The sequence below is a fragment of the Parasteatoda tepidariorum genome, chromosome 1 (genome assembly GCF_982258835.1).
Source record: "Parasteatoda tepidariorum strain Cologne lab strain chromosome 1, Ptep-v5.0, whole genome shotgun sequence".
NCBI lineage: Eukaryota > Metazoa > Arthropoda > Arachnida > Araneae > Theridiidae > Parasteatoda > Parasteatoda tepidariorum.
The window spans coordinates 75,495,206-75,507,340 of NC_141755.1; the positions used below are offsets into that span (position 1 = coordinate 75,495,206).

Below are 12,135 nucleotides of genomic sequence, written 5' to 3' on the forward strand. Positions count from 1 at the left end.
ATGTATAGATACATTTTAATTTTGAGAATCATTAATTTCTTTAAACTTTTTGAATCTTCTTTAGTTTTTAAGAACAATTCTAATAGAAATCAACTCCTTTATTTTAGTAAATGTTCTTTACTCCTTTTGAAAAATTATTTCACCAAAATCAACTTTTCTTTTCAAAAATATTGCTAAAAAACAAAACTAATAAATATTTAAAAAAAAAAAAAACGAATTTAAACAACGTAGCAAATAATTAATTAAATAATTTTATGAGGGTCGATAAATAAATGTCTAATTAAATAATCATTTTTCAGCTTGAAAACTGATTTGATTGTACATTTAATCTACATTTAATTTATTATGAGATTACATTTAATATGTTTGCGTTAAATGTGAGATACAAAATACCTCGAAAACTTCCAACTAGATCATTATTTTTATGCATTTAATGTGCTATTTTTTGCATTTAAAATGTTTCTGTTACAAATGAAAAAATAAATAAATCTTTTAAAATTTTTTTTCCAAATGCCCACATGATTGACCCTCGTCATTCAGGTTTGAGTAGGGCAAATTTGTTAGCCACTCTTTCAGGGGCACCATATTAAGTGGGCCACCGTTGCTCCCACAGTAAGGACAGATAGTACAGAGAATGAAAGATTAGAACCGAGAACCTTTTTGATGTGAGGTCAGCTCCCTGACTAATGCATTTTTTAGAGAAGTTAATTCATGTATTTTGCGTCTAAAAAATCGAAAATACTCAATGTTTATTCCATATTACTTACTATTTTTATCCAAGAATAATTGATTAATTCATTCAAAAAATCTTTGAAAATAGGCAATGAATTAAGCAAACAAAGCTTAAATAATTTAATCTTTTTGTTCTTTTAAACTAATACCTTTATATTTTGTAATAGGCTTATAGTTTAAGAGCAATGAAGAATTTAATAAGATAATTAGAATATTTCTGCAAATGTCGATTTACAATTTGCATCAAAATACAGTTACATTCTTTGTGAGTTACATTCATTTAAAGTTACTTTATATGTTAATTATAAAATTCCTAATTAAAATTATTTTATATAAGATAGATAATTTAGTTTAGAAATAGTTTATTCCCCCAAACTATTCTTTTTCATTTTCAAAATTTTTATAATGGATTAAAAAAAATAAGAATTTTTTTTACGGTCGTGAATTTTCACTCTATAATATAATACACTCGTAATATACACTAGTAATATAAAAACGCAATTCCTATTCGGAAGATACGCAATGTATTCAAATTACTCTCTAAATTATCCAGAAAAGATTTAATAGCGATAATAATAGAAAGATAATGCGCTTCAGTTATATAAGTTGATATAAGTAATGTAATAAAGATAATCCTATAAGTTAGTATGAAGCGTAATGGCAAAGCTGATAAACGAGTTCATATAAAGTCATTATAATAAATACAGGGTGATTCTTAAAAGATGGGTAAAATTTTAGGAAGTGATAGTACACACCCAAGCAAACAATTTTTATCAAAGAATGCGTGGTCGAAAACGAAACGCAAAACCGCTAGAGGATGTCAAAGTTTATGTTCTTACATGAGGCAAAAACACACAAAGAACGATGAAGTTAAGTTATAAAAGCAAGTTTAATGGCATGTAATTACAATAAGTGTTTAAAACAGTGGCCGGCAGCGGCTATGCACGCAGTACAATGGCGAAGAAAAGATAGGGCATATCACTAACTTTCCCTGCAGCGGCCAAAGGCTTGGCGACAAGTAACGCAGCGCAGTAAAACTCGCAACAGGAATGGAGCTTTCACGTTTGCATCAATCAACTTTCCAAATGCGCCAGCACCTTAGCGTTTTGTTTTCGACCATGCATTCTTTGATAACAATTGCTTACTTGGGTGTGTACCATCACTTCCTAAAATTTTGCCCATCATTTTAGAATCACCCTGTGTAACAAATTCATTTTTAAATATATATCTTCCAAGCGTATAAATTTATGCTTGTCTACTGAAATACTTCATTAGCTTAAGAAACTACAGTGGAAAAAATCGACATGTTTCGAACACTCAAAACAAGATTTCAATCAAACACACAAACTTGAGCAGCGATGGCTCAGGGGATAGAGCGTTCGCTTTCCAATGAGGTGAACCGGGTTCGAATCCCAGTCGATACGAATTCCGCATCCGGCTTGCACCGACCACAGTGCTGACGTGAAATATCCTCAGTGATAGACGGATCATGGGTTAGAGTCCCCTTGCCGTCAGGCTAACCTTGGGAGGTTCTCGTGGTCTTCCTCTCCATGTAATTCAAATGCGGGTTAGCTCCATCAAAAAGTCCTCCACGAAAGTAAATTTCACCCAATACTTGATCCAGGAGTTCCCTTGTCTTCTGGATTGGGTTCAAAATTACAAGGCTACGGAGTTGAACATTAGTACTCGTAAACCCATAAAATTGGGTCAGCTGTTCAACGACTGTTATAAAGCACGCAAACTTTATGGAGTAGACATTTTTTAACAGTTTTAATCCATATAAAGTATGCATGAATCTTGATGCTCAACACCATAACTTTGAAACATCAATCATAACTTATAAAGCAAGGAATTCGTAAAGCATCAGGGATAATCTAGTTGAGAAACATCGCTATAAATACACCCACTCAGATGTCTTAATGTTGAAAATTTAAACTTCATTCCCAATGATAGCTAATCTATTAAAACTTTTTGCTGTAAGTGCGATGACAATACGACTATATCAACATCATCCGTACTATTCAAACCTTGGATGGAGAAATTTCATTAAACATATTTTTCATACTTTCTTCATTATTTTGTATTCAATTAAGTTAAAATAAGTGAAAATTATTGTATTTAGCATTTTAGAAATTTATGGTTATGAAATACAGCATACGATACCTTTTTTTTGGGTTAAAGGTAAAATCTTCCTAACAAGGCTCACTTCCAAACTTAAAATTTTCACATTTGCACTCATTTGCAGTTATATACATCTGAGAGAAACAATTACTTGTCATCGAATTTTTTTTAAATTGCAAAATCAATTATTCATAATTTTTTTTCAATATGAATGAAAAATTGTTTTTTCAAATTACTTTTTTGGAATTTATATTTTAATGCAAATATAATTCACCGAAGCAGATTTTTTATAGTAACTATTTTACTGCTTTTTTTATAATTAAAAAACACCAAAATATAATTTTACTTGTAATAAGTGCGTCTGCAAAAAAATTATATGAAAGGGATACCTGTGTCCCACCTGCATCAAAGGGTTATAAGCTTCTTATTTGATTGTTAACGTCACACTAGAGCTACACTAATTAGCTATTGGAAAATGTTTGGCAAATTTCTTTAATTATGATACTTTAACAATATTAGTGCATACGCATGATACACTACCGCAATTGAGATCGAAGAACAGCTTTTGGTAGAAAACACGCAGTCTCTACCCCACATTTGCACGTTAACAGCTCCCCCAGACAAGGGCGCCGGCAGAATAATATAAAAAAGGGTGCAACCCTCTAACAAACTACCCTCCCCCCCAAATTTTTTTAAAACATTTTCTGTTATTGCATTTTGCTTTGTTATTACATATACTTTCATCTGTTAATTTTTTTCAAGATACATTTCGTCATTGTTAACAAGATATTTTTAAAAAAAGTACGAATTTCTTGTATTTGCAAATTTTGCCACGAGAAACTGTACTGATGGCGCTGGCATAGCAACTGACTTTGAAACACAAATAACTACAAACAGTAGCTTCGTATACTAACGTTTTTGTGCACGCTTAACATTGGTATTTATTGTGTTGATGAAGTTTTACAGTTGTGAGAAGTCAGTTTGTGTTATACACCTTTGTGAAACTAAATAACTAATAGAAAATATAATATTATTTATATTTTATTAAATGAAATTTAGAAATATAGCTTAGATATCTGCCAAGTTTGAGCATGCTCAGTGTGCATAAGAAAAGAATCAAAGATGATTCAGAATTCATTAAAAAAATTATGAACAGATTTGGACAGCAAACAAGACGATTACAATTCATGTTTGATTAAGCAATTTTTTAATTTTTATGAATCAATTATTTAATTATTTGTTTTTGAATAAAAATATTTGTAATAAAAAAATTTATAATAAAATTGTTTTTCTGTATCACTTTAATTGTTTTTTTTTTTTTAAAAAAAGCCAGGGGGTGCAAATGCACCCTCTTGCACCCCCCTGCCGGATCCCTTACCCCCAAATTTTACGCAGAAAGGAAATTCATTAAAAGTGGGCTCCGTCTAAGACACTATTGGAGAAAGCGTAGTTTAAACAGTCAATCGATTGTGCTACTATTTAATATCTTATTGAAAAAATAACTAACTTCAAATAATGATGTGAGCCGCAATTAGTTAAAATAAATAATTTTTCATTAATGAATTATGTGACACATTATAAAAATACTGAGTAAAACTAACAAGTTTAAAAAAATTATTAACAGTTTTTCTACCCATTTTACTCCACACGGAGAAATAATGATGTGAGCCGCAATTAGTTAAAATAAATAATTTTTCATTAATGAATTATGTGACACATTATAAAAATACTGAGTAAAACTAACAAGTTTTAAAAAAATATTAGCAGTTTTTCTACCCATTTTACTCCACACGGAGAAAAAATTCGTATAAAATTACCATACTGTAAGCTAATGACATTTCTGTTAAAAAAGAAAACTTAATTTTGGTAATAAAAACCAAAATATAAGCTATTTAATCTTTTCATTTACTAATTTCTCTGTACATATGGTAACGGCTTATTGGAAATTCTAGTTTTCAAAATTATAGTTCTTATTATCACGCATTTAGTAAAATATAAAAAACTGAAAAGTAAATTTGACCGAATAAATAGCCCCTTATGCCATGCTCTAAAGTATCATGATAATTTTACTAAATTTTATCACCTATCATAAAGCTACATTTTTATAATACTGGTTAACTGGAAATTCTATTTTTCAAAATTATAGCTACTATTATCACACATTTAGTAAAAAATACGAAACTGAGGAGTAAATTTGGCCATCAGGATAATTTTACCAAATTTTACCAGATTTACCAAATTTTATCCCTATTGAGAAACTACATTTTTATAATACTGCTTAACTGGAAATTCTAGTTTTCGAAATTATAGTTCCTATTATTACACATTTAGTAAAAAATACAAAACTGAAAAGTAAATTTGGCCGAATAAATGGCTCTTTATGCCATGCTCTAAAGTATCATGATAATTTTACCAAATTTTCCCAGATTTACCAAATTTTGTCACCTATTATAAAACTACATTTTTATAATGCTGGTTTACTGGAAATTCTAGTTTTCAAAATCATAGCTCCTATTATCACACATTTAGTAAAAAATACAAAACTGAAAAGTAAATTTGGCCAAATAAATGGCTCCTTATGCCATGCTCTAAAGCATCATGATAATTTTACCAAATTTTACCAGATTTACCAAATTTCATCACCTATTATAAACTAAATTTTTTTGTTAATTTACTAAATTCATTACCAAAGCACATCGATAAAATTTACCGAGCTATTTTGTGTTCCCATAGAACTGTAAACGCCTCAAATTTTATCAGATTCTGGAAGTTTAGACGATAGTTTTTATCTTTAAGTGCGCTAGACAATATTGAGTTTCGCTGCAAATGGTTTGAAATTTTTATTTGTTAAGATTACTAAAGAAAGTTAATCTTGAATATCGTGTTATTTTTTTTCATGCTACCGTAATGCAGTGCAATGATGCAAAGCAGAGTATTAAATCAAAAGGTATTCCAGGTGTGAAGCTAATGCCTTTATTCGGTAAAGATTCATACAAATGTGTATCAATTCATAAATCATAAATCACGGTCACATCCTTCTTTAATGAATCTCTTTCTGATATGCAGCTTTTAGTATACTCCGTTTTTAATTAACTGACCATTCACGGTTCTCTGAAAGCGAGACGGACGTATCAGTTTGTATTCGCGTCATCCTTCAATTGTTGAGCTCTCAATCTAATTAAAATTACAATTTCTGAATCTTTGAGTTAAAGAATAGCTCATATCTATTGATTCCTTTTTGTGGATTTTACGAACGATCTGTCTGCAACATTTGCTGTTTGTACATATGTTTGTAATGCACAATATGACTGATTCTTGATTTTTCTGTACAGTTAGGAATTCGGAGGCCACGACGTACATGGATAAAAGAGTTGGTTTCCTGTGTTTGATTTCTCTGTAATCGACGCTGAGTTCGAAGGATGTAGCTGACTTAGGTGCTCAATATTTACATATAAAATTATTTTTTTTCGAACCTTAATTTACTTGGTTCGAATTTGAACATTTTTAAGTGTTCTGAAACTCCATCTGAGAACTATGGGAAGCTGGGAGGAAGACGACAGGGTCAACATAGGCACGGACGATGAAATGGTATGTTCGAATTCTTTTCTTTGTGATGGTATTTCTGAAGTGTATAAATTACTTGAGATTTTTTTCAATATTTTGAATTACGTAAGATCTTGAAAATAGATTAATTATCACTGGTTTTAACTTTTTTTATATTTTAGCATGGAGTTCATTTTATTGATTATTTTGGAACCTTTTCTCGTGAATTTTATTATATAATAATGAATAATAAAAATTTTACATTTAATGGAGAACAATAAACAGGAAATGCCGTTTCTTTAACGTGAGATTGCCCAAGGAAGTCATTTTGACTGCTGTTTAACTTCCATTAGAAAAACATTGATGTATAAAATGACACAATTTCTTAGAATTTTGTGACTTTTATAATTATTTTTATTGTTGATATTTACTAATAACTTGTTATATGACTGAAAATAATATCAAAAATATTAAAAATTAATTTTAAGCAATTTTTTTTATACATTAGTTATTCTTTCACAATGCAGTCATTTTGATTGCTTTTGGGCTATATAGTTATTTCAGTCTTTCTAGTGTTAAAAAATATTATATGGCACATGTCAGATAAAAAAAAACTTTTTTCGACAATTGGCATTATATATCTTGATCGGTGACAACAAGGATTGCAATGATTAAAAATGAAATAATAATTATTTGTCCATTTTCTTTTTAATTTAGAGAAATGACGCAATTTGTGCGGATAAAAGCTAATTTTTTAGACTTTTACTTTAAACTTTGATTTAGAAAGCGTATCGAAATTCAAAATTACTATTACTCTTATTAATATTATGCTTCCACTTTGGTCTATAATCACTAATGCGTAAAAACATTTCTCCTAGTCCTTCAAATCATTAGAAATTAAAACATTATCAATGTATGCCAGATTAATAAATAGGTGTTAAATTTTTGAAAAGTAAAAGGTATAAAAATTCAGTTACATATGCCTATGTGAAGTTTCACACATATACGTAAAATGTTTAAGATTATTTTTTAATTTTGTCAATGTATCTTCAGTTGTAATGTTTTGACTATTTCACAATAAATAAAGTTAAAATTTTAAGCACTTTTTTACTTGTTAAAAAATAGCTAAGTAAATAGTAGTACCAATATGCAATGTAGTTCAAATAAATAACCTTTTTTTTCAGTTTACATTTATTTACCATTTGAAATGGTAATTTTTTTCTCATTGACTTGCAAAATATACGTGTTTAAAAATAATAATTGGAATTGATTAAGTAGAAATTAGAATTTTTTTCTATGACCTCACTGAAATATATCATTACAAAGAGAGTTTCTTAATTAACGCAATTTTGAGATTTCAATTCATATAAATTTTTCTCTTCAATTCTAAGGTCAGAGAATATTTTTAACGAAAACAACAAAACATTTAAATTTTTGAATTTGAGAAAAAAATGTTTTAAAGTATTTAATATTTTTGACATGATAATTGCGTCGAAAAAGAAACTGTTTAGCAGCATTATGTCACAGTATCGTTGTTGAAACTTATATTCTTTTAATAAAAAATCTTTATGATTTGTAAAAATAGGTAAGTTTGGTTAGCCTATTTTAGTCCCAAATGCTGTTCGTAATTTTCAATTTTGAAGCGTTTTGTTCCTGTGCAATTTTTGAAAAATAAATAAATCTACGTAGTTTTGACTACTCATTTTTTAATCTTTTTAAATCTCTGCTGTTCTGATTTTTGCATCTATATCCTTTCATTTTGAAAGAATATCCACTTTTAATAATTAATACTCTCGTATGCATGAGTCAAGAATTTTTTTTTTTTTTTTATAGTTAAAATGAAAGTTTTCTGTATGCATGTGCCAAGTTACTGAAAAACTACTAAACAGAAACCTAATAATATGATTGGAATACCGTAAATAATTATTAGATAAAAATAAAAATAGATAATATAAATAATTTTAATTCTTTTACTTGCTTACCAGAAAGAAAAAAATTACATAAATGCATTATTGTCAGAATTTGAGACTCAAATTCGAACAACGAAAGATCTATGACTTTTGAAGCATTGTATGCATTCAGGCATCGCAGTGACTAAAATCGATTTTTATTGTCACAGTTGAGGCAAAAAAAATAATAAAATGTCCTAAACTTGTAAATTTATCTTTCAACAATAAATTTTGCAGAAATATTTATGATAAAAATAACATACACTTCGTAGTGAAAATAAGTCAAATTAATTTCTAAAATGTTTATCTTCGTTTTCTGTTTTCTGTTTTCTGTTTTTCTTCGTTTTCTGTTTTTCCCTTCTCCTAGACATTAAAACTACTCTTCGTAGATTCTTCTTCTAGACATTAAAACTACTCTTCGTAGATTCTTCTTCTAGACATTAAAACTACAGTTCTAGATATAAGCATACACTTCGTAGTAAAAATAAGCTAATTTCTAAAATGTTCTTTCTTCTTTAATAGCAATTTCTTACTTTTATACTCTTTTCTGTAACAGCCTTTACTTTTCTTTTAGATATTTGTAATCACATCTAAAACCTTAAAATGAATTTTAAAAAAAATCTATATTCAAAACGAATAACGTAATAGTTCAACGTGCAATTGTTTTAAAGGAAATTTTCTAGATTTCAATTGTAATTTAAAACATTTAGAACCTGTTTTTAGAAAAAAAACTCGATATTTGATTGCTCTAAATTCAAAGTATGTAACAAAATTTCGCTAGAATAGATATGGAATTAATTTCTTTAATTGTTTCTGACGACCTTAAGTATTCGTTACAATTGCTTGCCCAATTACAGGTAGACCATTTCCACAAAAAATTAAAAATAACAAAACTCAAACAGAATTGATCGTAATCCTAACTGTAAATAAAAAAAAATAAGTAGACTAATTTTTTTGATAAAATTAAAGACATATTTGAAGTGTTCAACTTCTTTGTAAAATACGAAATTTATAAAATTGCTTAATATCAAAAAATGTAGGCTTCATGGAACAAATTTGAAAAAAAAAAAAAAAACAACAACTTGTTACTTGATTTTTTTTTCTGGAGAAAACTGGATCCTAAATTTAAAAAGTAGTAGCCTTTTTCACAATAAAAGTTATAGAAAAATTTGATGTCGAAAAGTTATACAGGTTTAATGGCGCAAAATGTTAAGTGTAAAAAAATTAAATGAAAAATAAGACTTGGTATTTAACTGATTTTCCTTCGAAAACTCAAACTATGTAGAAAATATTAAATGTCAGAAAATACAAGTTTTCACCCCAAATTTGAAAATAAAAAAAAATCTAGTTTGACTGATTTATCGATAAAAATTAAAGTTAAAATAAAAAGTTTATGTCATCATTTAACAAAAAGACGTAAGTAAAAATTATTTATATTTAAAAAATTGTGTGTTTTGAGAAGCAAATTTGTAAAAACGACTCCTAACTGTTCTTACAATAGTTAAAACTTCATTTGCTCTTTCATCAAGAACCTCGAAATTGCATAAAAATTTCTTGAAAAAAAATTATAAGATAATTTGTCTCGTTTCTTTACAATTTGCGAACGTCTCAGGAATCAATATTTAGATCAATGCAAATGAAAAATACTTCCAAGACTGTTTGACTGTCTTTTTATTAAGGAAGCCATTTAAATAGTCTTAGAAAGAAACCCGTGTAAATCTATCGGTAAAATCAGACTCTGTTTTTTACAATTCCTTAGCATTTACCAAATAATTGCACAATATTTATTTAAATCAAATTAAGTTTTTTTTACATTTAAATAACTTCTTAGATTCATACGTAATTCTTAGTTGAAGTTTATACATATAAATTAATAAATCACTGAAGTTTAAAGCTTATGAAGGGGAATTACTAATTAAAAAACTAAACATTGTTCTGTATAGAATACGATAGAATACGATTAAGATTCATAATAAATTCATCTTAGAATTGATATCTACAGCTTTCACACCGAAAAAAATTCTGTTAAAATTACCGCATGGTAATATAAAAAATTGGTTAATAAAAACAAAAAGTACGGTATTTAAGCCCTTCATATGGTAATTTTTTCGTTCATATCATAACTGTCAAACAGAAATTCTGGTTTTGAGAATTATAGTTCTTATTATCACTTACTTATTATAAATTGCAAAATTGAAATGATAATTTCACCGATTAAATGGTTTTTATGCCCTTCCCTTAGGTAAGGTGATAAAGTTATCAAATTTTATCACTTATACCAAATTTCATCACATATTATTTAACAACGTTTTGTTGTTAATTTTATCAAAATCATGTTTCCAAAGCACTTCGGTTAAAATTACCAAGCTTAGGTACACTGTATATTTTACCATATTCTTTTTAGTTTTGAGTACACTTTTTTTAAGTGTTAAAATAACTCTGGTGCAGGATATACAGGGCCAATCATAGAATTTCTTGCAGACGTCCATAAATTTTTTATTTTATGTATATTCTATCTAGAGTTTTTAATCCAATGCATTTAAGCAGTGTTAAGCGCCTAAAGAATAATGAAAAAAAATCAACAGTAGCGTACTAATTCCATTATAACGGAATGCACTTGATTATAATATTATATAAGGCTGTTTTTTCATGTAGAATTCTTTTTTGTTTCAGATAATACGCGGCTTCAGACGGTCTTATCCAAAAATTATTTTAACATGGATTGGCGTGATTCTGTCCTGTGGTCTTCTATTAGCAGTACTGTCTTGGAGGCGGCGTATTTTTATGAAATTTACCCATAAAAGATGCTCTTTGGCCACTGCTGAAAAAGTTTTACTTATAGTAAGAATTGCTGTTGATAATTATATTATTGCATTTCAATTTAATTCCCTCATTATTTCTAAAGATTATGAAGTTGGGCTTCAAGAAGTTTAAGTATTTTTATGCTACTTTTTACATTTTGTTTAAGACTTAACATTAGAAATGTAAACAATTGCATGATTGACTGGAGAGAAAGAATTAAGATTATGTAAACTTATGTCACTTTTTAATGACATAAGCTAATGTTTTTATTAGTATTTCACTCACTTATAGTTATACTTTTTAGTATTTTATTTTAGTACTTATTAAATCTTATTATTATGCTTATTAAGTCACTGTGAAGAATTCTCGATCAAATTACTATAAAATTGTGCCAGCAAGTAGGGTGCCGTTTCCTTTTTACCGTACAATTTTACAGAACAAAAAATCTGATTCACCGTAATTTCGAAAGTAATATTTATTGTACAATCACTGAATCTTTTTGTAGTTAAGTAATCATTACTGTAAAATATACGAAATAAAATTTTACGGTAAAAATGTACGGTAAAAAAGTACCGCGCGGTCCGTTACAGTTAATGTCTGTTAAAAAGTACAAGCGGCAGAAATGCAACTGTAAAGTTGAAGTTTAACGTGCTGAAAAGGCCAGTTATGTTTTTGAGATAAACACGTACTTCTTTTTGAAATTCCAATTTGACCAAAAGTTATTGTAATTAAGTGCATTTTTATGAATTTTTTCTCTCACTTTTTTGCTTTTATCTATATTTGTTTTGCTGTGCAAAATCTCTAAGACTTAAAAAAACTTGGAGTTTCGAATGTATGTTCGTTGTAGTGAAATATACAAAGAGTTTGATGAAATTAAAAAGGGGGGGGGGTACAATTGGGCTATAATTGAATAAAAAAATAATTCTCTGCTAATTCTAATCCCACCATTAGCTAGTTAATACGAATTCTACATCCGGTTTGTAATGAC

General features: G+C 28.2%; 1 protein-coding gene across 1 annotated transcript in view; it reads left to right on the top strand.

Annotated features, from left to right (window-relative positions):
* LOC107443403 (polyamine-transporting ATPase 13A3) overlaps positions 1-12,135 on the top strand; it is a 68,027-nt gene that overhangs the window by 13,594 nt on the left and 42,298 nt on the right. Inside the window, exons 2-3 of the mRNA XM_016057250.5 lie at positions 6,186-6,441; positions 11,019-11,186. Of these exons, the coding sequence (XP_015912736.3) occupies positions 6,388-6,441; positions 11,019-11,186 (222 nt within the window). The 5' untranslated portion in view covers positions 6,186-6,387. The remainder of the gene's footprint in view (positions 1-6,185; positions 6,442-11,018; positions 11,187-12,135) is intronic.